The following is a 25,739-nucleotide window of genomic DNA, read 5'->3' on the forward strand; positions in this document are numbered from 1 at the left end:
TCTCTTTCCTAAAGAAGCAGACTGGCAAGGTGGTCCACATCTGCAGCCCCTGTAACAGGGCTGCTCTGAGTTCAAGGCCAGCCTGGGCTGTGTGACCCTGTCTCAAAAATAACATCAGCCAGACACACCCTAGACGCTGGGACAGATGGTGACAGATTTCCATGAGGTGCTTTTCCTACTCCGAACAGAAACCACACAAAAGGGTTTTTTTGGAAAGTTGCTGTTTATTCCAGAAGGAGGGCAGGGCAGGGCCCAGCAGGCACTGTTTTCACTTTATCCAGGCAGTGTCTTAGCTTAGTTTACGTTAAGGCTGAAGGAGGCTCCCGTGATGTGCCTTCTCCCCAGAGACGCTGGGAGGGGAGGGTTCACACACGGGTCAGGCACCTCTGCCCGCGCTGAGCCATCTCTCCCTCTCCCTCGGACTGGGCCAGTTCTTTTTGCTGCTGTGACAACTCCTACAGGAGAGAGAACCAGACTGGCCCCTGCTTCCCCTGTGGGCCAGGGTCTGTCACACCTTTAGTCTGTCCATTGCTACCACAAGTTCTCCTCCCTTGGCATTTCCTCCTGGCTCTGGGCCAGGCAGGAACCAGCCTTGCGACTCCAAAAGCCCCCCACCTCCCCAAAGTCTGTACATTGAAAACAAGAGGCTCACCTGAATCAGACAGCGCAAACAAGCGTTCACCTTTTGAATCTGGGTGAGCTGTGGGGAGTCAGTCGCTGAGTCTATGTTCATTAGAAAATCCTGGATGGGTTGGAGGTGACTTTGTGCTGGAAAGGGATCTACCTGCCACTTCCTCCCACAGGCTGCTCTTCTGGTCTGGGTTCCCTCGTCCCAGAACCCTCCCAGACAGGTGGGAAAATCCAATCTCTTTTAACACTGCCGCTCCCTTCAGACTGCATGGTATCAGCCCCCCTACCCCCATTCTTGTTCCTGATGGCTCCTCCCTGTCCATCCTGCCCTCTGACAGACACACAGGCCACTCCCCACTCTGTGGTCAAATGGAGTCCCTCTGAATGGAATGCAGACAACAATGTCACTGGCTGAACATGGGTGCCATCCTGTCATCCCAGTGCTGTTCCACCTCATGATCCCTGCCCGTTAACCCTCTCCTTTCCAGAGCAGGCTCTGCTAGGTCTCCCTCCCCCAGCCCATGCCCAGGAGGCTGCTCCCTACCTCACCGAGGGCCCCCAGATGCAACTGCCGCTGCTGTGCCTCCCTTAGGTGGTCTGCAAACCAGGCCTGGCCCTGCTCCAGCAGCTGCAGACCCTGCCACAGAGCGTCTTGTTCCCTCTCCAGAGCCTGCATCATCTGCAGCTGCCTTAGACAAACAGAAGCCAAACTCTCAGTCCTAGCAGGACCCTAGCTATGGCCCACACTTCTAAATGGCTATCTGGTCACTACGTGTGAGCTCAGACTGGCCACTGAGGACCTGGATGGCAAGGGGACACAGAAGGAAAGTTTGTGGGTCCTCAGTTGAGTGGAAATAGATCAAGGGCCGATCAGGGGAGGGGATGTCCCAAGACCTCCTGGTCTAATACTCACCCAGAGGAAGAAGCTCAGGGCCCCTGGGTCTTGGCGGCTTGTCTGCAGTGGAAGCAGCAGAACAGTGTAGGGCGCTTGCACCTGGGGTGGCCCACCAGGACCTGGGCTCCCCATGGCTCTGACGTGGGAAGGGTGGAGCCCGGGCTGGTTCCTCCCCAAGCCCTGCCCTCTACCCATCCTGCCTTGTCTTTCAGCCTCTGAGGCCAGGATTAAGGCAAGAGAGGCCTGCCTTGAACTATGTGCCATCCTTCAGTCTGTTTTTGTAGAGCCTCCTTGAAGTAGTTGGCCTCATTGAGTCCCAAGAGCAGAATCTGAATTTATTTAAATTTTTATTTATTTATTTACTTTCTATAAGAGGTCTTTCTATGTAGCCTAGCTGGCTGGAACTCACTGTGTAGACCAGGCTGGCCTCAGACTTGGAGATCTGCTTGTTTCTGCCTTCCCGGTACTGGGGTTAAAGGCCGCACCTCCATCCCTGACTGGATTTATGTGCATATGTTTGTCTGAGTTTCTGTGCATCGCCTGTCCCAGAGCCCGGGAGACTAGAAGATGTTAGAAACCTTGGAAATGGAGTTACAGATGGATGTGAGCTGACACTTCTGCAAGAGCAGCCAGTGCTCCTAACCACTGCAGCCCCCAGCCCAGGGTCACTGTTTCTCAAGGACTGCTCCCTGCCCCAGCTCTCCTGTTGTCCTATTGGGTGACCTCTGGAAGGATTTTGATCCAAAATAAACTTTATTCCTAACACAAAACAAATTGTGCAGACGGAGAAGTCAGCATCTAGAGAAGAAAAGGAAGCGGTCAGGCAGCTGAGAGGATGGGGAAAGACCTCTCAAAGGATGGTGGTGGCAGCTGGCAGCACTTCCTGACTCATGAAGGTGCCCAGGTCCAGGGTGGGATCTTCCAGATCCAGCTTCAGAAACTTAGCCACCAGTGCCTGGCAACTGCAGGGGAGAAAGAATCTTGTGATTTCCAGGTCTGTGCACAGGAAACCACAGCTTTGAAGAGAAACGGTTTCAGAGAGCAGCGTGGATCCTGTCGGTTTTGTCATTGGCTGACATAGTCTTGCTATGTAGCCCAGGCTGGCCTTGAACACGGGGGCTACAGGCCTGTCCATCATGCCTTGCTTGGTGAGGGAAGGGCACAGGGCTGCAGGAAGGCTGGCTGAGGCCCTGTGAGGGGGAGACGTTGGGGAGGAGCCACACTCACTTTTCCATCTGGTTCCTCCTCAGAAGCTCATTTACAGGTTTGATAGGTTTCCCCCTGCGGATCAGGTCTGAGACCTAGCACAGGAAGGAAAGCGGGAGGGCTGCTGACTCCACGTCTTCAGGAGGAGTGGGTATAAGGTGCAGAGATGCCCAGTGGTTAAGAACACTGGCTGCTCTCACAGAAGACCTGGGTTCAGTCCCTAACACCCACAAGGCAGCTCACAACCATCTGTGACTCGAGTTTCCTGAGATCTGAAGCCCACAGACACCAGGCATATGAGTGTTTTCACATTGCAGGGAAAACACTCATGGACAAGATACTTTTTTTTTTTTTTTTTTTTTTGAGGCAGGGTTTCTTTGTGTAGAGCAGGCTGTGCTGTCCTGGAACTTGCTTTGTAAACCAGGCTAACTTTGAACTCACAGAGATCCACCTGCCTCTGCCCCTGGAGTGATGGGATTAAAGGTGTGTGCCCCACCGCCTGGCAAAATACATAAATCTTAAACCACTTGAAGAGGAGCAGGTGTGCTAGAAGGGAGTCCTGAGGTGGTAGTGGCTACACACAGGCTCTCATCACCTCTTTGCCACGAGCAATGAGCTGGTCAGGAAGCCCAGCCTGGGCAGCTGTGTAGGAGGCATGGCTGGCACTGGCAACACCTTGGCAAAGCTGATAGAAGAAGACAAGGTCGTCCCCGTCCTCACAGGTCTCCATGGTCTAAGAGAGCAAACAGTGACAGTGTGGGACTCACGGGGGACTGAGAAGAGGGAAAGTTCACGGGCTGGAGTGACTTCCTCACCAAGTATTGCACTAGGGGTCCTTGTGGCAGCAGCTGCAGCTGAACCAGGCTCAGGAAGTTGGTGGCCACAAAGATGTGGGGGCAGCTGGGTCCCAGAGCTAGCCAGTGCCTGAGCACAGCAGCCAGAAGTGCCAGCCCGTCCACCTGCCAGAGGGCAGAGGTGAGGGGACAGAGCCAGGGCACCCGTGCTCTTCTGTACGTGCCGTGCCCCGCCCCACACCCCCGTCTCTGCCCATCCATTCCCTTCCCTTCCCTGTCCCTTCATCCTCCATCCCCGTCCTCATTCTCCTCCTCACCGTATTGGTTCCCTTCCCAAATTCATCAATGAGGACCAGCGACTGCTCGGTGGCATTATTCACTGCTTTCGCCACCTGCTGGGCACGAGGTGAGCAAGGGTGTTTTTGTAGCCTTGGCACTGGCTTCTGAGGTGTCACCATGAATAGACTTTGCACCTGCCCTAATAGCGACACTCCTGTGCTCAGCAGAGCAGGAGGCTCACAAAGGAGTCTCAGAAGTGTTTATGGTGTTGCTTCCTCCAGACTCTGACCCGGGTGCTCCCTGGCCCCAAGTACAGAGGACATGCAGCTGAGGGAATGTGTTCCCAAGCGCAGGGGCACAGGTCCTACTTGATTCTCCCCTCCCCCACCTCCATTTGCTCCCTTTAACCTGGTTGAGGTCAATCATGAAGGTGGAGAGACCGAGGGAGATGGATTCACAGCTATGAATTCGGGTGAAGATGGCATCGATTATTCCAATTTCAGCCTCCTCTGCTGGCACAAAGCTGCCCACCAGGGCCATGAACGTGATCAAGCCTACCTGGGCATGGGAGGATACAGGACATGGGCCTGGTGCTATGGGCTAAGTACAAATGGGTCACCTAAAGATGTGAGTGACAGATTAAAGAGAGGACACACTGTCCCCATGTCCTGACTTCAGAGTTATTCTAAAGTCAGGGTTGTGGGTAAAGGCATGCCGGGAATGACACAGGATCTCTTCAGAATGTGGTCAAGGGACCCATGGCCATGAAAAGTTCTATCCTAAAGAACTGGTTCTCTAGTTCTCAGACATGTGTTTTAGGAACAGAGGATTTGGCCTGACGGGCAGAAGAGACGGAGATGCCAGAGACCGAGGTTGTATGGCTCCTCACCTGTTTAAGGTATATGCTTTTCCCTGAGGAGTTGGGTCCAGTGATGACTTTGACCCTCCCTTGGTCCCCACCACAGTCTGTGGAGTTGGGTACGAAGGTTCGTGCACACAGTTCCATCAGAGGATGCCTGTGGTGGGGGAGGAGACACTGCATGGCCCGGGATCCAGGTGGATGAGCCCCACACCAGAAGACAGAGCCTGTGGCCCCCGTCTGTGTCTCCGCCCCACTCTGTCCTCACCTGCCGTTCTTGATTCGTACCCCGTGGATTCGGGGAGAGTAGTGGGGTCTTGAGTAGCCATAGTCTCGGGCAGCACTGGCAAGAGCCAATAGGACATCGAGGCGAGAGGCAAGGTCCAGCACCCGAGTCAAGACAGAAGCCCGCGCCAGCACCTGGCACTGCAGCTGGTACATCAGCAGGGTCTCCTGGTCTGGGGGAGAGCTAGGGTCAGTTGTGGGGAGAGAGGCCCCTGGGAAGACCTGGAAACAGGCACACAGATGCAGCCTGAGGCCCCTCACCCCGGATCTCGCAGTGCAGGTCCCCCAGCAGTGCGTCCAGCTCCTTGGTGCGCGCGCTGCGGTAGTGCAGCTTGTCCTCGGAGAGAAACTGGGGCGAGGGTTCCAAGCTCTGGGCGTTTGTGACACGATTTCACCATGTAGCCCTGGCTGGCCTGGAACTCACAGCGATCCCTCTGTCTCTGTCTCCCAAGTGCTGGGATTACAGTTGTGCACCACCGTGCCCAGAGACTTCATCTCTCGGGCTCCATCTCCCCCCCGTGCGCCCCCTAACTTCACTGTCTCAGCTAAAGCTCTGATTAAGTTAGACACGACCCCACATTTTGGTCAGTGCTGTGGTGAGATCTTCCAGACTCTTTATCACGCTTCCCTCCCCCCCCCCCCCCCCCCCCCGCAGCAGCAGGAGTCCAGAGACTTACCATGAAGTCTAGTCCCTCAATCTCAAAGTCACTGGTCTCCACCATAAAAGGCAGGCGGGGAATGGAAAGAAGAAAGCCGATCTGGGGAGAGAAGAGAGACAGAGTGGGGGTAACTTGCTCCACACCCTCTCTTTCTAGAGGAAGCCCAGACACCACTAGAATCGGTATTCATGCCCCTGGACTGCTGATCTGGCTGGCTGGCTGGGTGTCACGTCCTTGCTCACCACTCCGCGGGAGACATATGAGCAGCTGTCCTCCCCTCCAACCCACAGCCCCCTGGAAGCTCTGTCCTCTGCCCTGCTCACCAGAGGGATGTAGATGACGCTACAGGAAGGAATGCGGGCGTCCAGATTCTCCAGCTCCTTCTGAGCAACCTCAGTGAGGAAACTTGGAAGGCCCATCAGCCTTCGTTTTTCTAGGTGTGTAAAGAATTATATGCTTATAAAAGAGAAGGCCCAGGAAGATTAGGGGTTCCAGGACAACCCTGGACACAAGAGGCTATTTTTAAAAAATTGCTGATTAGCCGACTGGGCATGGTGCATGTTATCCAAGCACTCCAGAGGTGGGAGAAGAAGGATCAGAACTTTGAGGCCATCCTTAGTTATGAATTAAATTTGAGGCTAGCCTATGCTACAGGAGACTCTGTCTCAAAAACAACAACAACAAGAAGAAAGATCTTTGCTCTGATTGGAAAGCTGATTCCCAGTTGTGGTGCTTGGTACTGGCTGACACCCACCCCACCCCCCGCCCACCCATGCCCAGCACTCACTTGAGTCTATCTCAGGATCAATATTTGGGAGGACCGTGAAGCGGTTTTCAGCAAGACTCTCCTCAAAGTTTACCTGATGAGACAGATGGGAAGTTCCTCAGCTCTCGGGGGCCCAGATCCCCTCCCTCCCACAGCACATCCTCCAGACCCTTCCTGTTCCCCCATCCTGCTCCCTCATCACCCGCCCGCTCTTGGGTGTGTCTGTCTCCTCTCCCGCTCACCACTTTCCCAATGAGGCTGGCGATGTGGTGCAGGTCATCGGAGAACTCCTGGGCAATGTCCCGGAAAAGCTGGATGGACGGGGGCAGGGAACGGCAGGCGTCCCTCAGGCCCAGGGCGCTGTACACAGTCTGCAGGACAGACAGCCAAGGAAGGTGACCCCACTCAGGGGACCAATGGGGAACATGGGGAACACTGAGAAGTTATTAAGGCAGAAAGACACACAGCGACACACACATAAGGATATACGGAGAGAAGAGGATTAACTTCTGTGAGAGGGGACAAGAGAGAACTAGGAATAAAAGTCAAGAAGAAAGGGCAGGGAGGTGGCTCAGCAAGGAAAGCTGACATCCTGCTAAGCCTGACATCCTGAGGTCAGTTTCCAGAACCTTGAGGTGGAAGGAGAGAGCCTCACAGGCTGTACCCTGGTTTACACATGAAAGTCATGGTACACGCTAGCACAGACATACACCAAATTTATATATATATATATATTATTTTTGAGACAAGGTTTCTCTGTGTAGCCCCGACTTCCCTAGAACTCACTCTGTAGACCAGGCTGGCCTCGAGCTCAGAGACCCACCTGCCTCTGCCTTCCGAGTGCTGGGATTAAAGGCGTGCGCCACCACCGCCCAGCTAAATAAATGTTTTTTGAAGCCAAAATAGAAGTAAATGAGAAGAGGCACTGACAGCATAGGGCCCAGCAGAGAGGAAGGGCTAGGAGTCCTTGAGAACCGACTTCCCAGGGCAGGACCAGTGACCAAGCCGCCGATCTAACCACTGATTAAATTTCTGGACAGAGCCATAAGTACCCGAGCGGTCTCGCTCTGTGCAGAGCTATAGAAACTGCAAGCGGCAGAAACAGTGGTAAAGTCAACACAGAGAGCTGGACAGCTGACAGAGTCATCGGGAACTTCAGAAAACAAGCTGCCACGGCCTGAAACAGTTCGGAAGCCTTTTCAAAGGGAAGGAAAAGAGATGGTCGTGAATAAAGACTCAAAAGTCGTGTGAAAGCAGGAACAGAGCAGGTGAACTGAGGAGGAGGACGCAGCGGCCCACGCGGACTGGCCAGGCAGTTCTAGTTTTCCACGTGTGTTCACTTCACTGCTTCGCCAGAGCGCTCCTGCGCGGTGGGCACTGCAGCCACTCCAGTTCACAGATGAGAACCCTGAAGCACCAGAGGCAAAGACAGCCTCAACTCTCAATAAATAAACTCAGCAAATTAATGGACTGGGCTTGAACCAGGTGTGTAGCCCCGCCCCCTCATTGTCTATCTGAAATTAAACCCAGGACCCAAGGGCCTCACAGGACTCCAGTGCTGAGTTGTGATCCCTACCCTCGTTTATTCTGAGACAAGAGCCCACTAAGTTACCCACACAGCTCTCTAATGCACTCTGTAGCCCAGGCTAGCCTTAAACTTGTTTTGGGGGAAGAGGACAAAGTCTCAGTTGGGGGTGGTGGCACAAGTCTGTAATTCCAGCTCTCTGGAAGTTGAGGCAGATGGATCACAAGTTCAAGATCAGTTTGGATGACATAGTGCATTTGAGGCTAGCCTGGGCTATATTTTGAGATCGCATCTCTAAAGTAAGCAACCAAAGAAGCAAACATCAATGCTTAGGAAACAGACACAGAAAGATCTATAATTCTTGCAACTTTTAAGTCTTAAATTGCTTCAAAAACTAAGGGCCAGCAAGCTGGCACAGCAGATAAAGGGTTTGCTACATAGTCTCTCAAACTGAGTTAATCCTGGTGTGCACACGGAGGGGGGAAGAACTGGCCCTACAGGTTTGCCTCTCGTCCCATGTGCTCACCGTCACACGTGTGCACCCACATTCACAAGTGAAAGTAATCAATCTTAAAAACTAAGTAAAAACAATAGCATGGGGCTGGAGAGATGGCTCAGAGATTAAGAGCACTGACTGATTTTCCAGAGGTCCTGAGTTCAATTCCCAGCACCCGCATGGCAGCTCACAGTCATCTATATGAGAGCTGATGCCAACACTATATACACAACAAATAAATAAATAACTATTAAAAAACACAATAGAATGATAATTTTTTATAATTTACTTATTTTGATGCGGGAATCAGATCCCCTTCTGGAACAGGAGATACAGACAGCTGTGAGCTGTCATGTGGGTGCTGGGAATTGAACCCCAGGTCCTCTTGAAGAGCAGTCAGTGCTCTTAACCACTAAGCCAGCACTCTAGCCTCCAGAATGTTAAATTTTAAAATTAAAAAAGATACAGGGGCATGGTGGCATACACCTTTAACCCAAACACTCAGAAGGAAGGCAGAGGAGAGTCAGTCTCTGTGAATTTTAAGCCAACCTGGTCTACATGGAGTTCCATGACAGCCAGGGCTACATAATAAGAAACTGTTTAAAAAAAAAGTAAATAAATGTGGAGGCTTGAATGAAAATGGCCCCCACAGACCGTAGGGAGTGGCACTATTAGGAGGAAGTGTGTCACTGGGGTGGGCTCTGAGGGCCCAGGTGCTCAGACCAGGTCCTGTATCGCTCTCCTCCTGCTGTCTGAGGTGCAGATGTAGAATGTGTGTCTGCCTGCTGCCATGCTCCCCACCATGATGACACAGACTAAACTTCTGAGCTGTAAGCCAGCCCCAGCTAAATGTTTTCCTTTACGAGAGTTGTTGTGGTCATGGTGTCTCTTCACAGCAACAGAACACTAAGACAATAAATAAATAGATTTTTTTACTTTGCTTTATAATTATGTATAAATATTTAGCCATATCAGCCCAGAAAGGTATATGTATGTCATTAATTCTAGCTTTTATCCCAGTTTCTTTACACTATTAGCAGCAAACCTTATAGATCCTGGAAAGATGGCTCGGCAGTTTAGAGCCCTTGTTGCTCTTGTAGAAGACCCAGGTTTGTTTGCCAGCACCCGCATGGTGGCTCACAAGCATTCGTAACTGCAATCCCAGGAGGTCTGGTGCCATCGTCTGCTGGCCTTTCAGGGTTAGGCATGCACATGCAGCGCAAACACACATGCAGGTGGACACCCCACACACTGAATAAACATTGAAAAGAACAGGCACGCAGGCAGGAAAGGAAGATAGTGCAGTAATAGAGGGGAGGCCTGTGGCTCTGATATCAGCGGTCACATCAGTGCCAGCTCTGCAGTCACCATGTGCAGTGCTCGTGGATGAGCTAACACAACAGGGGAAGGTGACGGGGACGGTTGGAGTCCACGTACAAGGGCAGAAACGACACTACTCTTTGAATGTAGTTTTGATATTGTCTGCAGCACAGAGTTTAGGAGACACATCAGTGGGTGTAGCATGGCAGGGTACCCAGAGCAGAGAAGGTCTGTGGACAGGATTCGAAGCTTAACTGGGGTTTCTGGATCCCGGAACTCAGGGGAAGGGGCAGGAGGCCTTACCTTGTAGAGGACTTGCCAGTCACTGACCTTGGTGTGGGACAGCTTCATGCGTTTCAGAATCAGCTACAGGCAGACAAAGGAACAGCCATCATTTGCCATCTTGCCATCTGCCACCCCTCAAGAGGCCCACAGTCCAGGCGGGAGAGACCCAGGTTTGGTCCCCAGCACCCACATCAGGAGGTTGACAAACATCCATAACTCTAGCTTCAGGGGATCCACCATCCTTTCCTGGACTCTGCAGTCACCCACACTCACGTGCATGTACTCCACATAGACACTCCTAATTTTGCTTGTTTGTTTAAGATAAGGTCTCATTACATAGCTCTTACTGAACAGGAACTCACTATGTAGATCAAGCTAGTCTCAGACTCACAGGCCTGGATATATATGCATATAATTAAAAATAACATCTTAGGCTGGGCAGTGGTGGCACATGCCTTTAATCACAGCACTTGGCAGGCAGGCAGATCTCTGAGTTAAAGGCCAGCCTGCCTACAGAGTGAGTTCCAGGTCAGTCAGGAGCACACAGAGAGACCCTGTGTGAAAAATAGTCAGGGGTGGTGGTGGCTCACAACTTTAATCCCATCACTTGGGAGACAAAGGCAGGTGGATTCCTTTGAGTTCCAGGCCATTCAGGTTACATGGTGAGACCTTATCTCAAAACAAAAAACAAATACTAAATTTTAATAAAATAAAAATAAGAAGCCTAAGGCTTTCTATAAGCATCAGCCTCGTTCCCTCGCCCTGACCTCCGCCATGGGCTCTCAGCTTTACTCCCTGACCCTGGGCTCACAGGCACGTTCTTGATGTGGCTCAGGAGACGGTGCATCATCTGAGCCGTGTCCAGATTCTGAGGCATCAGGAAAAACTGAATGACATCCAGACGGGAATTGAGTTCTCTTAGCTCCTGAGTTGGACGGGTAAACCATAGCCTGCGGGAAGATTAGAAGTCACATCTCTCATCATCTTCATTTTGCTTGGAACTCTTTGGGGAGTGTGGTAATGTGTGCCTGCAGCACACTACAGAAGTGAACTGGCAAATGTGGGCCCTGTCTCTGTGGGCATGTTTGTATGTACCTACTGGCAACTGCTGGGTGTCACTATGGCTGTCTGCGTATCCCCGTCTCTGTGAGCATGTTTGCGTCACAATGGCTGTCTGCGTATCGTGGATTTGATGGAGGAGACCATGTGTCACTCCATGTGGATATGTGATAGAGAGTGTCAATATTTTAGAGCGAGAACAGCGTGTTGTGGTATTCGTGTGCCAACACTATAGTTTTCTGCAGCTGAGTGGGAGCGGCTGAGTCACTCTGAGTTTGCTGTCTGTGTGTAGCTGTGACAGTATCTTAGGGGAACAGCATAGACGAAACCGCATCTTTTCATGTGCTTTCTGCGCAAATGCCTGTAACGAATCCTCATTTCCTCTCCTTCTCTCTTCCACTCTTTCTTCTGGCAATGTTTAGAGTTGAGTCAACGCTTACTCATTATCCGAGCACCAAACTACTGAGCCACACCCCCAGCCTCTATCTATCTATCTATCTATCTATCTATCTATCTATCTATCTATCTATAAATTTTTTGAGACAGTTTTCACATAGCTCAGACTGGTCTCAAACTTGCTATATGGCCAAGACTGACCTGGAAGTCCTGGTCCTCTAGCTTATACTTCCTAAGTGCTGGAATTACACTTGTGTGCCACCAGACCACTGCCCAGTCTGCTATTCATGTATTATGAATGTGTGTGTGTGTATGTGTGGACAGGAATGTCATGACACCTGGGAAATCAGAGGATAACTCTGGAGCTGATTCTGTCCCACCTCTATGTAGGTTCAGGTTACTAGACTTATGCAGAAAGCACCTTTACCTGTTGAGCTGTCTGACCAGTCCCTAGCCTGCAATTCCTTTTTTTTTTCTTCCTTCTTTTTGTAAAAGTGTGTGTGTATGTGTGTGTGTGCGCTTAAGGAGCCCCAAAAGGAGGACGGTGGTGGCACACACCTTTAATCCTAGCACTTGGGAGGCAGAGATAGGTGGATCTCTGTGAGTTCAAGGCCAGCCTGGTCTACAATAGCTAGTTACAGGACAGGTGCCAAGCTGCTGAGAAACCTTGTCTCAAAAAACAAAAACAAAAACAAAAACAAAACAAAACAAAAAAGGAGCCCAAAAAGGGAAGACAGATCCCCTGGAACTGGAGTTCATGTGTCTGTGAGCTTATCAATGTGAAAGCTAGTCCTTGAATTTTCTTTGAAAAAAATTACATTTAAAATTGTGTGTGTGTGTGTGTGTGTGTGTGTGTGAGAGAGAGAGAGAGAGAGAGAGAGAGAGAGAACATGTATGTGCCATGGTGCACATGTAGAGGACAGAGGACAACTTGTATGAATTGGTTTTCTTCTTCTATCATGTGATGTGGAATATTTGCACACTGTGTGAAGGTGTATTGCATTGCTGTGATTGGTGCACTAAAATGCTGACCAGTCAATAGCTAGGCAGGATATGTGGTACATGACAGAATGTGGATTAATGAGTTAGCTAAAAACAAGCCTAAGTCAAGGCCAAGCCTACTGTTCTCTTTTCTTCCTGATAGGGTTTCTCTGTGTAACAGCCCTAGCTGTCCTAGAACTAGCTCTTGTAAACGAGGCTGGCTACAAACTCACAGGGATCTACCTGCCTCTACCTCCTGAGTATTGACATTAAAGGCTATGCCACCACTGCCCAGCTTAGCCCAAGCTTTCATAATTAATGAAGCTTCTCTGTGCCGTTATTTGGAATCTAGCTGGCAGGACAGAAAAAGACTTGCTATGATATGGGAATTGAACTCAGATCATCAAGCGTAGTGACAAGTGCCTCTGTCCACTGAGCTAACACCTCAGTTTACTTTACTTAGTTTGCAGTTCCTTTGTTCTTCTTGTTTAGAGACAAGGTCTCACTATGTAGCCTTGGCTGGTCTAGAGCTCATAGAGATCTTCCTGCCTCTGCCTCTGGTAAGATTAAACATAATCACCATGTCCAAGTCATCTTACAGTTTTCTTAGAAGAGGAAGGACTTGTAGAGATGCTGAAGGCGTTTCAGCAGGTCTGATTCATAAATGACTAGTGTGTACAGACATCATCACATCTTTTGTTGCCAAGTTAAAATAAATTACTATACAGCAGTAATGTCTCATCTGAATTTGTTTAATTCTGGGTGTGGGATTTAATTCTGTAAGAACTTTAGCCTGGGGTTCTTTTCTACGTAATAGCAAGCCATTACTTATGCTATCTGAGAGCCAGCAAGTGGAGACATGGGCCTGAGGATGCTTACCTCACACTTAGCCCACAGCCAGTTATGTTCAATCAGAACACCCCAAGTTAGAAGAAAACCAAAGATATGTTTCAGTTCAAGGGTGGGTTTTGGCCATCCCCGAACTTCTCCATGGAAAAGAGCGCTTGGGCCACAGCAGTGTAGACTGGACCAGGGAGCTCTGTCCCCGCTCTGTAGAGCCCGAGACTCACCTAGCGGACTTTCTTCTAGAACACCAGGTTTACCAGACTCATGTTCTGTTAGTGACCCTAATTTTACAGCCGAGGAAGTGAGGACTGAGTACTAATGAGAAGTGCATGTGGGTGTCAGACTGCGGTACCCTGTCGGCTGGGAGCCGCTGGAGCCTGTACTTCAGCACTCGGTGGCTGCCTTGAGGGTCCCATGTGGAAATCTGCATTTACAGCTCTCATCTGCCTCATATTTGTTTTCACTCATGAGCAGAGGATAATCTCGAACTTCTGATCTTCTTCCTTCTACCTTCTGTGTTATGTGATGCTGGGGAAGGAACCCAGGAAAACACACTACCAGGTGGGCTACATTCCTGTTGTAGAGTATGATTTTAGCTAGACAAAGAAGTGTTACTTTTGTTTATCCTGCAGAATATTACTTTAACTGTGTAAAGTTGTGTTACTTTTGTTTATGCTGCATTTGTTTAATGATGTAAGGATGTGTGTTAATTATGTAAAGATGTGTTGCATCTGTTTCGCCTTGACTGCCTAAGGCACCTGATTGGTTCAGTAAAAAAACTGAACAGCCAATAACTAGGAAGGAGGGGGACAGGCAGTGCTGCCAGGCAGAGAAAATAAATAGGAGGAGAAATCTAGGCTCAGAAAGAAAGAAAAGAGGAGGAAAAAGAAGAGAATAAGGAACATGCCTGGGGCAAGAAGCCAGGCAGATGCCAACCAGCCAGGCATACAGAAGCAGTGAGAATAATATATACAGAAATAAGAAAGGTGATAAGCCCCAAGGTAAAAGGTGAAGAGAAACAGGTTAATTTAAAAGAGCTAGCCAGAAATGTGTCTAAGCTAGGTCGAGCAGTCAAAACTAAAAATAAGTCTCAGATTTGGGAGCTGGTTGGTGGCCCAAGAGAAAAAGCCTGGTACACATTCCTAGTCCTTACTCTAATACCTCCCCTTTAAAAAATTTACATGTATTAGCTGGGCGATGATGGCATATTTCTTTAAACCCAAAAGAGACAGAGACAGGCAGATCTCTAAGTTTGAGGTCAGCTTGATCTACAGAGTGAGTTCCAGGACAGCCAGGGCTACATAGAGTAACCTTGTCTTGAAAAAAATAGAACAAAAAAAATTTTTGTGTATATGTTTAAGTCTGTGTGAGTATGTGCAATGGATGTGCAAGTACGTGTCTTAGAGGTCAGAGGGTCTCGTACCTTGGAACTGGAGTTCCATGCAGTTCCATGCAATTGTGAGCAGCCTGGCATGGGCGCTGGAACCTGAACAAGGATTCTTTAGAAGAGCAGTAAGTGATGAGCCACACACACAACCTTCTTAAAAAACAAAGTCACACCCCCCAAGCAAGTGTTACAGGTGTGTGCTACTATGCCTCGAGATACACGCACGCATGCACACACACACATACAGGATGATCTTGCCATGTAGCCAAGGCCTCAAACTTGTATTACCTCCAGCCCCACCCTTTCTGAGTGCTGAGATTATAGGAATTTCCCCATGCCTGGTTCTCTCCATCTTTAGCATAATTCTCTTCTCCATGGGAAAGTCTCTTCCTCCTAGGCATGCTCATCTATTCCTGTAATCCCAGCATCCAGGAGGCAGACAGGAGGATCATCACAAGAAGGCCACCTGGGCCTTTCTAGCAAGTTTCAGACTGGTCTGGGGTGCATAGTGAGACCACGTTTCCAGCAAATCTTCTAAGACCCCCACTTTTCACTCCCATCCCTGCTTGGAACTCAGGATTTACATCTGAAGCATTAAAGAATGTGTGGGTGATTATGTTACTCAGAGATCATCCTCAGTCAGTCCCCAGAAGGAATGTGCTGTAGTGGAGCACGTGGGGAAAGGACCAGCCCTAAGCCTGTCTGCTAGCAAAGGTTTGTATGTATTCTGAGGTTCTGGAGGCGATGCCGCTAGTTTGCTTGAGTTCTCGTACCGTGCACACTCACTGAATATTCTACCCACAAAGTCATGTGCCAGACACAGGCAACAGGAATTCACAAGTATAAGGCAACTGGTTCACTAAGAATTCTCACCTGGTGTGAAAGGACGCTGGACCATATGAGTACAAGGAGGGTGCACACCCACCTCTTATGTGCACCTGTGAAAGTGTCACCAAAAAAGCCAGAGTGTAAATGTTGACAGGGATGACTAGAATACAGGGTAGAGCTAGCAGAAAAGGATTCATGAGGAATATGGAGATGTGAATCTGAGAATTAAAACCAAGGTGAGCAGGGGTGCGATGATTGGTTTTAATTGTCAATTTGATACAGTCTAGAATCACTTCTGAGAATGCCTATGAGGGATTATCTTAATCATATCCATTATATACAGTGGTATATAATATATATATATATACACACACACACACACACACACACATACACACACACACACAGTGGTATATTATTTGTGCTTTAATAAATAAAGCTTGCCTGAAGATCAGAGGGCAAAACAGTCACACTAGTCAGCCATACAGGTCAGGCAGTGGTGGCACACACCTTAATCCCAGGACTCAGGCCAGCACCAGGGTTACACAAGATAAATCCAGAAACATATCCAGGTGGTAGTGGCTCACACCTTAAATCCCAGCACTAGGGAGGTGGAGACAAAAGTGATATAGCTAGGAGGAGAGAGGAATATAAAGGGGAAGAGACGGGAACTCACTGGAGCGTGGGGTCTGAAGATTTGTGGAGACAGAATCTCGCCCTTTAGCTCTGAAGATTTGGTAGAGGTAAAAGGTCTCTCTAGTGGTTGGCTGCTTTGCTTTTCTGATGTTCAGCTTGAACTCCAATATCTGTGCCTGGGTTTTTATTATTCGTGCTACACACTGATGTGGAGAATGTGAGCAGCCCTGTTCCCTGGGCTTAGGATCTTAGACTGAATGAGAAGGAGAAACCTAGTAGACACTGGCATGCACACAAGAATCCTTGCTCTTATTCACTGCTCTCTGCTTTAATTGCAGATATAATGTGACTTCACACACACTTCTCTCTGCTTTAACTGCAGTTATAATGTGACTTCCCACGATGATGGGACCTGGAACCGCGAGCAAATAAACCCTTTCACCCTTAAGTTACCTCTGATCAAATATGTTGCCACAGCAACAGAAAGGAAACTCAGGAAGAGACCCTACACTCCACACTACAAGATCACACCACTACATATACTAAGCTTTCCCTGTGACAGGGAGGCATCCTTGTTTCTACTTAAAACTTTTTAAGAAGTGAACATGCCCAGATCTCTGGGTCAGGACGGCCTGTGGTTTAGAATGAACGGCTCATTTGGAGAAAGAGACCAGAGGCAGGGACCATTTTGGAGGTAAATGCAATGCTTCTGATTAACATCCTGATAGCTAGAATTAGACTGTAAAGAGGGAGGAAGGATGGCTAAGAGATTTCAGGATAGAGACAAGAGACACCAGTGAATAATTGAATATGGAAGATGAGGGAAAGCATCAATCCAAAGTGCCTATCTTGAGATGTTACACTGCCAGCAATGCCATTAACTGGAAAAACATGGCAGGAAGACGTTGGATGTTCTGAGCTGCAGTGTCTATGGAAACCACAGGTGGCAACAATATGCAGCTGTCAGACCACGCATGTAATCCTACACATAAATGTGGGTGCTAGGTGAATAATTTCTGTTTTGTTTTTTGAGACAAGGTCTCAGCATGTGACTCCAGCTGTCAGGGAACTCATTGTATAGACCAGGTTGGCCTCAAACTCACAGAGATCCTCTGTCTCTGCTTCCTGGGCTACGATTAAAGGTGTGCACCACTGTACTTGGCTAATTTTTGTTTTGTTTGCTATCGAATAGGGTCTCATGCTGTACAGGCTGGCCTCCATCTAATTTTTTAAAGAACATTTTTACTTACCATTTTTTAATGTGTATGGGTGCTCTGCCTGCATGTAGGTCTGTGCACTACATGTGTGCCTGATTCCCTGAGGTCAGAAAGGGGCTTCAGATTCCCTAGAACTGGAGTTACAAAAAGTTGTGAACCTCTGAACCTCCATTTGGGGGCCGAGAATCAAACCTAGGTCTTCTGCAAGAGCAGCCAGTGGCGCAAACCTTTAATCACAGCCAATCAGGGCTACACAGAGAAACCCTGTCTCGAAAAGCAAACAAACAAGAGCAGCTAGTACTTGTAACTGCTGACTCATCTCTATCCCTGGCCTCCAATTCTTTATTTTTCTTGTGATTGGGGGCGGGGGTTTTGAGACAGGGTTTCTCTGTGGCTTTGGAACCTGTCCTGGAACTCTCTCTGTAGACCAGGCTGGCCTTGAACTGACAGAGATCCACCTGCTTCTGCCTCCCAAGTGCTTGGATTAAAGGTGTGCACCACCACTGCCTGGCTAGCCTCCAATTTTTGATTGATTTTACTACCTCAACCCCACAAAAGCTGGAATTATGGGGGGAATGTGCCACCATGGTCTGTTTGAATAGCTCAATTTGTGTGTGTTTGTATGTATGTTTCTGTGCATGTTAGGTATATGCACATGCATATCTGAATATGAAAGAAGCTAATTGGCATTGGGGATCTTCTTTGATTGGTCATCACCTTATTTTTCAGAAAAGCATCTATTACAAAAGATATTTGTTTTGTATGTTACATGTGTGTCCCATGCCGACCAGAGCAAGCGAGTGAAGGTGAGAGAATGCCTATTGTGTGGGTCTGGGAGCCCTACCTTGGGTCTATAGGGTCTATGTAGAATACCTTTACCTACTGAGCTGTCTTGCTAGCTTGCCACCTTATTGTTTGAGACAGTTTTTCTTTCTTTCTTTTTTATTATGTACACAATATTCTGTCTGTATGTCTGCGGGCACCAGACCTCATTACAGATGGTTGTGAGCCACCATGTGAACTCAGGACCTTTGGAAGAGCAGGCAATGCTCTTAACCGCTGAGCCATCTCTCCAGCCCCCTTGAGGCAATTTTTCTCACTGAACCTGTGCTCACTGATTTGGCTAGACTACTGCCTCCCGGCTCTGGGGCTGTAGTCTGGGAATCCAGATGCAGACCTCACATTCGTACCACAAGCACTTCACTCTCAGCAGGTAAGTTTAGGGAAGGCATTTGGAGAGGAGGCATGCCTAGCTTTGTTTAACTTTTTTTTTTCTAGACTGGGGATGGGGCATCATACTTTGAGTATCCTACCACTGAGCCATGCCCTTAGCTTTTGCTATGGTGTTAAATTATCTTGTAATACATCTGTAGTTTGTGGTTAAGTTTCTACTGCAGGTATGTGTGTGTATCTGTATATTATTCATGACTATGTGTGTATCTGTGCTGACATAAAATGAGGACAACACAAGCTACTTTGCTGGGCAGTTCTTATTTCTAGTCCTACTAAATCAGAGTGTTTGCATGGCCTGTGGGCGCTGTTAGCAGGCCTCAGTATTCCGTGTGTGTTTGTTTATAGACACGTCTGAGACCCACTCACCTGAGCAGCTTCTGTCCCCACTTACAGCGGCATCTGTTGAGGATTCCTGCGGGGTATGCATAGGGGTGAACTTGTTACAAGGAGGCCCAGATACAGGACACAAAGGCAGCCAAGTTAGGGCCTGGCCACAAATTGCAGCCTGGATTATAATGGGAGGTTAAGAAAAGGGATGGATACTCAGCTAGGAAAATATATAAATGGACATAGCCACAGCTCACAAAATCCAACACAATATGTAAAACTTAAACATAACCCAGTGAGAAACTGGACACTTGGAGCTGTGTCCTTAATTTACCCTAAAGCTTGAGGAACCAGATAAAAACTATACAAATCAGTTATATAACGCTCCTCTGTGAACAGAGCGGTACTAGGTGCCCCATGAGTGACAAGCATACAGAGCCGGAGACTGAACATAGTATTGGATAGGGCACAGCCAACATGCAGATTACACTACCTGGCTAGGTATAAAGGAGCTCAGGCTGAGAGACCTGGGCTGGTTGGAAAGCAGGGAGAAGAGATTGTACACATCTCCAGTCAACTACTTTTCTAGCAGGCTTTCCCAGCGTGGGGTGAACTTTAGGGCACACCTACCAAAGAGGCTGAGCCCTTCCTTCAGCCCGCTGGCTACTTTGTACACGGAGGGGTGAGACTCACTCTTGAAGATCTGCAGAACGCTGTCACAGAGAAATGAGGCGTCTGGACGGCCTGTACATTCTACACACAGCTGCACATGTGTGTACATATTTATTTGTGTTTTTGAACAGGGTCTCTCTATGCAGCCCTGGCTATTCTAGAGCTCACTATGTAGACTAGGCTGGCCTTGAACTAGTAGAAATCCCCCTGCCTCTGCCTTCCAGTGCTGGGATTAAAGGTGAGCCACTACAGCTGCCTGTGTACACATATTTGTGTGCAAGTATGCATGCTCTCAGACATATGTGCAGAAGCCAGAGGACACGGGAGTGGCTGTCCTCTTTCTCTCTGTCTTGTTCTCTTTAGAGGCAGGGTCTCTCATTGAACCTGGCTAAGATGGCAGCCAGAGATGCCAAGGACTTACATAAAACTCAGATCTTCAAACCTGAGTAGCCAGAGCTTTTGCTCACTGAGCCAGGTTCTCACTGGCACAGTAACGATTTTTTTTTAAATAACAAAAGGAGCTGGGAACTGAGAAACTGCAATTTAAGTTAATAGTAATCTTTTTTTTTTTTTAAGACAGGGTTTCTCTGTGTACTCTGTGTAGCCCTGGTTGTTCTAGAACTCACTATGTAGACCAGGCTGGCCTTGAACTTCCAGAGATCCTCCTGCCTCTGCCTCCTGAGTTCTGGGATTAATGGCTCAAACCACCACCCCTGGCAATAATAATCTTTTTTTTTTAATATGTGTAACCCAGGCTGGCCTCGAACTCACAATCCTGCTGCCTCTGTCTCCTCCAGCAAATCCTACGGGCATGAGGCACACACCACACCGGCAGCAATAATAACCTTGATGTGAGGTTTATTACTCACTTTTGTGTTTGCCTCAGCTTCTCCCCTTAGGAAGAGAAAATGAAAGCCAGGCTTGGCAGCTCACACCTTTAATCCAGCACTGGGGAGGCAGAGGCAGGTAAGACTCTGTGAGTTCAGGACCAGCCTGGTCTACAGACTGAGTTCCCGACAGTCGGGGTTGTGTGGAGAGACCCCGCCTGGAAAGAGAGGAAACAACCGCTTGGAGTCATCACTTCAGGGAGCAGAAGGCTGTCCAGCAGGCAGCACCCTCGGGTCCATCCCCAGCACTGAGGCCTTGGGCTTTAGTCCCTTCCTGGCCCTCTCCACCCCATCACCCTGTCCTAGGAGAGAGATGTAACTGCCCCAGGATGAGAGAAACTAGAGCCTCCTTAGGATTATTAGAGTGTTAAGCTCAGTCCTTTTGTTTCTGGAGGCAGCAGTCTGTCTCCACCTCACCTGTAAGTGTCTTGATCTATGCTCACCAGATGGGTCCTGAGAACAGAAAAGAAGCCAACAACAAGTGGCAGAGACGTGGTCGTTCATTACACACTCTGCTCCCTTGGCTCCTCTGTCAGTACTGTCCAGTCTTCTCCCTGGCTCTCCTGTGTCTCCACTGCCCCCATCCCTCTCCCGTGTCTCCCGTGTGTCCACTGCCCCCATCCCTCTCCTGTGTCTCCACTGTCCCCCATCCCTCTCCTGTGTCTCCACTGCCCCCATCCCTCTCCTGTGTCTCCCGTGTGTCCACTGCCCCCATCCCTTCCCATTTCTCCCGTGTGTCCACTGTCCCCATCCCTCTCCCGTTTCTCCCATGTGTCCACTGCCCCCATCCCTCTCCTGTGTCTCCACTGCCCCCATCCCTCTCCTGTGTCTCCCGTGTGTCCACTGTCCCCATCCCTCTCCCGTGTGTCCACTGCCCCCATCCCTCTCCCATGTCTCCCGTATCTCCACTGCCCCCATCCCTCTCCTGTGTCTCCCGTGTGTCCACTGCCCCATCCCTCTCCCGTGTCTCCCGTGTCTCCACTGTCCCCATCCCTCTCCCGTGTCTCCACTGTCCCCCATCCCTCTCCCGTGTCTCCACTGCCCCCATCCCTCTCCTGTGTCTCCCATGTGTCCACTGCCCCCATCCCTCTCCCGTGTCTCCCGTGTCTCCACTGCCCCCATCCCTCTCCTATGTTCCAGCACGCGTCTCCCACTCTTCCCCATCCCTGGCACCTGGCTTATTTCTTAGACCCCCAGTCCCTCTACTTTGGTTGAGGTTAGGGTGAATCACCTACAATACAAATTTCTTAAATCCCAGGATAGGGACGCTGACATTGTAATCTTCCAGTTCGACCCCAACTCTTCTTCGACTCAGGAATTTGAACAGTCCTCCAAGTGCCCGGACCTGGGAAGGAATTGGCAGCGGAGCTCGAATAAAGCCTAACGTTCCAGAAGCTGGACGACACCAATACCAAGAGAAACTGTCATTTTCCAGGGCTGAGGCAGTCCAGTCAAGAATGCGGCCTGGGACTAGGAGCTTATGCCTTCCCTCAGTGGCTTCCCAGCCCTCACCCCAATGACCCGGCTCACCGTGAGAACACAGTCAAAGGGAATAATAGAGGACAGGAAAAGGATTTTCTCAGTAGCAGTCATGGATTCTGGGATGAAGGAGTAGTTTCCAGAAAGGAGACGCTGTTTGCTTATCTCTGGACCTATGAGGGTGGGGGTAAGGGGCGAAAGGTTTGATAACTCACTTGCTCATCCCAGTTTAACAAGAACAGAAGCAACCATTCAGCCTGCCCAAGTCCACGGAGGTCTTGAGCAAGAAGCAGACATGCAGACTTAGTCTGACTTTTCATCTTTGTGTAATACAGATGTCTGGCTCTATGCACAACCTGAGAGAGACAAGTGACGTCTGGAGTGTACATTTTCTAGGTCAGAAAAATCTTATGAGGGGCTGGAGAAATGGCTCAGAGGTTAAGAGCACTGACTGCTCTTCCAGAGGTCCTGAGTTCAATTCCAAGCACCCACACGGTGGCTCACAACCATCTGTAATGAGATCTAGCATCCTCTTCTGGCCTGCAGGCATATGTGCAGACAGGACACTATATATAATAAATAAATAAATCTTTTAAAAAAGAAAGAAAGATCTTATGATAAAGGAAAGAACAGTAAGTCCCGATATCTGGTAGGACAGAACATTCTCGTCCTGTTTGCAAGCCTGGGAGTTTGCAGTGTCTTATGGACCAGGATCCCAGAAAAAGTGGCTTTCCTTTCTATGCAATAATGCCTTTGGCTTACAGTGGGAACTCCTGCACTCCAAGCGGCTGAAAGTCTGGTCACTCTGTCCAAAGGCACCTAAGCCAGCAGCTTCTCAGTAAGTTGGGTTATTAATAACAAGGTGCAGGAGAGAATCTGGGGACACGGTGACAGGTGTGGGAAATTGTTTGCAGGTTAAGAACAGACAGGGAAGGTCTCTGATACTGGGGTGAGATTAAGAGAAGGGACAGGGCCCCTGGGATGGGTCTGACAAGATTAAAAGACCTACCAAAATCCACGCTTGGCAAAAGTACAATTTCGGGTCTCTTTGGCTCTCTCTGTTCCTGGGAGGCTGTGGAGGCAAAGGGCCATGGTTCTGCACATGACAGTTCTGCTGTTGTCCAACGCTCCCTCTCAGCCAATTTGGCCTCCCGATGAAAAAGACTACATTCCAGTAGTCCAGTAGTCTTTTTCCATTTCCCATCTTTACGTGTCCCTTACCAAGCTTCCCCAGAAACCGAGCCATAGTCTCATCTTGTTTGGCACTTGTAATGACAGACTGGGGGTTGATTTCATCCAGAACTTGAAAAGAGAAAGGATCAACTGAGTCAAAGGACCTCATTGACAAAGGGGAAAGAAGCTCTCTTCTTGACACTGTTTCCCTCAGGAATTTATTTTCTCGGCCAGGCAAGGTGGCACATGCCTTTGATCCTAGCCCTGGGCAGGCAAACCAGTCACTGAGTCCGAGATCAGCCTGGTCTACATAGTGAGTTCCAGGAATACAAAATAAGACCCTGTCTCAAAAAACCAAAACCAAAATAAAAGAATTTATTTTCTGTCTGTTAGGGAGTGCTCTGCACACTGGGAGCATAGTCTAGAATGAGATTTAGTGCAGAAGTAATACTCCAGGGGCGGAGGGAGGGACATGGGAGTGTCCTGGAACAACCACTAAAGTCATGAATGGTTTGCCAGGGACTGAGTCTATAGCATTTAACATACAGCAAGAACCTAATAAAGTTGCGTTGAATAATTCATTCCCCCAAGCAGGTGACTATAAAGTAGATTAAGGTCACATAAGGACATATGAGTGGACAGGCTTCCAACCCCAGAGCAGAGGAATCAAGGGTTCTGTCCCCACCTCTCTGGAGAAGCTTTAGGCTCTCGTGGTCTGGGGCGTCTGGCATGAAGTGGACAGTGGAGTCACTAGTGTCATAGTAAGCAATGCCCAGATAGCCTGAACTCCACAGCACGCACAGGTGGACCTGCCCCACGAGGAGGAGAGGAGATCAGTATCTGAACCCTGGGGAGGGCAGGCTTCGGCCATCCCCTATTGTCCCGTCCTCCCGGCCCGCTCCTCCGACACCTCGGCCGGCTCCTCGTCCTCCTCCTCTTCCTCGAGACCTCCAGGCCCGGGCATTGGGGCCTGCGGGCTGGGGAAGCTGGCCGAGGGCATCCCGGGTGCGGGTCCCGGCGGCGTCCGGCCTGGGGTGGCTCTGAAAGCCATGGGCTCGGCGATTCTGAGGACCTGGGATGAGGGGGAGCTTCAGAGGCGACGTCTCCCCGGGTGGCCGGGTAGAGTGGGGACACTCGGAGGGCCACCCTTTGGAAGGTCTGCAAGCACGAGCTGTCACTGTCAAAGCTCCGCTTCCGTCCCCCACGCCCCGCCCCACCCAGGACCGCCCACTCGCGGCGTTTTCCCGCCTTTTTCGTCGCCTCAGTCGCGACAATCTACCTCACTGACCAACGGCCGCCAACCTGGGGAAGGGCGAGCCCGCCTGCGGACGGGGGGCGGAGCCGAGCTCGTCCCGCCCCCTCTTCGTCGCTACTGGCTGGAGGCGCTGCCCAGCTATCCAATAGGAAGAGAGGGCGTACGCTGCAGCTCAGGAGGGAAGAGTCTAAGCGCTGATTGGTCTGTTTGCAACGGGGGCGGTGCCGGCGTGTTTAAAATTCCCGCCTCTGCCGTTGCTAAGCAGCCGGGCTTTGATTGATGCCGGGCGGAGCCCCACAGAAGGTCGCTGGGCCAGCCCGGAAAAAGGGTCTGGGCGGTGGGGAGGGCTGGGGCGGGTAGGACGACCTTAAAGGGCCAGAAGCGGTACTCCTCCTCCCTGGAGAGGGGAGGGAGGCGGCCTTAACTCCGGCCAAGCCAGCAGCCACAACTCTGTTAATATTTGTACCCACCAAGTTAATATTTATAAAGAACTCAGAACAGTGTCTAGCCAACAAAGGAAGCGCTACTTGAGTGTTTTAAATAAATAAGCGGAAGTAAGAACCAGCTCTCACTTCAGTCAGACTTCGCCTGTTCCGGCAGAATGTACCCTGAATGCAGGGGAATGACCACCCCCGCAAGAGCACCACAGGGCCTGGTTATTTCTGGACCTCTGAAGAGGAAGTGCAAGTGTCTGAATGCACTTCACCCTGAAAGTTGACCTAATTACATCACATACACCCCTTACCACAGCCCACTCACCCCTAAGGAGACTGGGCATCATGATTCCTCCATGATAGGGCTGCATGGGAAGGAAGGAGGAGAAGGAAGCCTTCAAGGCTGGCCCATGGGGAAGATCCAGCCCCAGGACTCACACGGTAGGAGAAAACGGATTCCCAAATTGTCCTCTGACCTCCACACCTGTGGCTTGTGCCCTTGCATACACACACACAATATAAACAGATAATTTAAAAACTGTCCCAGCTATCCTGAAATGAGAAGATCCTGCCTGAGGTCCAGAGAGATGGTGTGAGGTGACCTGGCTCTGCCGGTCAGTGACTGGCAAATCCTCTCCACAGGGGAAGGTAGGAGCAGAGTTAAGGGCTGGGTTAATGGTTACCCGTGGTAAACTGTTGTGCAGTGGAGCTATAGAAACCTGGAGGAGGTTGGTGACAGCGCTGAGGAGTGGCAGGGAGGGACACACCTTCCAATCTGGGGTGTGAAGAGATTAGGGACAAGGAAGGCATTGATCACAGAAAGAGAAGTTGGTGAAAGAGAAAAGGGACACAGAGATGAGATGGGATGGGAGCAAGAATATTTCTGCTGCAGTCCCGGCTTCAAATCCAGGAGGCACCCCTGGGTGGTCC

General features: G+C 49.8%; 2 protein-coding genes across 4 annotated transcripts; both read right to left on the minus strand.

Moving 5' to 3' along the window:
* Positions 1 to 323: 323 nt before the first annotated feature.
* On the minus strand, positions 324 to 1,789 carry Sapcd1 (suppressor APC domain containing 1). 2 transcript variants are annotated; one of them, XM_048437905.3, is made up of 4 exons: positions 1,544 to 1,789; positions 1,175 to 1,315; positions 653 to 742; positions 324 to 455 (listed from the first exon to the last, which is right to left on the minus strand). In XM_048437905.3, the coding sequence occupies exons 1-4, from the start codon at positions 1,787 to 1,789 to the stop codon at positions 366 to 368; spliced, it is 567 nt and encodes a 188-aa protein (XP_048293862.3). In that variant the 3' UTR covers positions 324 to 365. The 2 variants fall into 2 exon arrangements, with proteins under 2 accessions (XP_048293862.3, XP_048293861.3); XM_048437904.3 differs by lacking the exon at positions 324 to 455 and having other exon boundaries at positions 509 to 742.
* A 70-nt stretch (positions 1,790 to 1,859) lies between these two features.
* On the minus strand, positions 1,860 to 24,317 carry Msh5 (mutS homolog 5). 2 transcript variants are annotated; one of them, XM_087898530.1, is made up of 24 exons: positions 24,031 to 24,317; positions 23,806 to 23,929; positions 23,169 to 23,249; positions 22,957 to 23,019; positions 21,999 to 22,120; positions 21,704 to 21,813; positions 20,886 to 20,921; positions 19,540 to 19,622; positions 18,949 to 18,994; positions 10,811 to 10,949; positions 10,018 to 10,080; positions 6,616 to 6,744; positions 6,395 to 6,467; positions 5,931 to 6,040; positions 5,626 to 5,706; positions 5,210 to 5,297; positions 4,932 to 5,121; positions 4,694 to 4,820; positions 4,213 to 4,362; positions 3,843 to 3,917; positions 3,547 to 3,690; positions 3,327 to 3,464; positions 2,753 to 2,826; positions 1,860 to 2,487 (listed from the first exon to the last, which is right to left on the minus strand). In XM_087898530.1, exons 1-24 carry the CDS (start codon positions 24,169 to 24,171, stop codon positions 2,376 to 2,378), a joined length of 2,499 nt encoding a protein of 832 aa, XP_087754656.1. In that variant the 5' UTR covers positions 24,172 to 24,317; the 3' UTR covers positions 1,860 to 2,375. The 2 variants fall into 2 exon arrangements, with proteins under 2 accessions (XP_087754656.1, XP_087754657.1); XM_087898531.1 differs by having other exon boundaries at positions 3,843 to 3,920; positions 6,616 to 6,800; positions 10,017 to 10,080.
* Between the last annotated feature and the right edge of the window lie 1,422 nt (positions 24,318 to 25,739).

This window comes from Myodes glareolus, chromosome 18 (genome assembly GCF_982192425.1).
Source record: "Myodes glareolus chromosome 18, mMyoGla1.1, whole genome shotgun sequence".
In the NCBI taxonomy this organism is placed as follows: domain Eukaryota; kingdom Metazoa; phylum Chordata; class Mammalia; order Rodentia; family Cricetidae; genus Myodes; species Myodes glareolus.

Bases quoted from the DNA above. Each gene is read 5' to 3' on its own strand.
- Sapcd1 (XM_048437904.3), bottom strand. From the start codon at position 1,789: ATGGCACATAGTTCAAGGCAGGCCTCTCTTGCCTTAATCCTGGCCTCA. The intron at 1,316-1,543 runs GTGAGTATTAGA...TGTCTAAGGCAG, and splicing joins CCCTGAGCTTCTTCCTCTGG to CTGCAGATGATGCAGGCTCT. The intron at 743-1,174 runs GTAGGGAGCAGC...CAACCCATCCAG, and splicing joins ATCTGGGGGCCCTCGGTGAG to GATTTTCTAATGAACATAGA.
- Msh5 (XM_087898531.1), bottom strand. From the start codon at position 24,171: ATGGCTTTCAGAGCCACCCCAGGCCGGACGCCGCCGGGACCCGCACCC. The intron at 23,930-24,030 runs GTGTCGGAGGAG...CTCGTGGGGCAG, and splicing joins AGGACGAGGAGCCGGCCGAG to GTCCACCTGTGCGTGCTGTG. The intron at 19,623-20,885 runs GTGAGGTGGAGA...TCTCTGTGACAG, and splicing joins ATAGATCAAGACACTTACAG to CGTTCTGCAGATCTTCAAGA.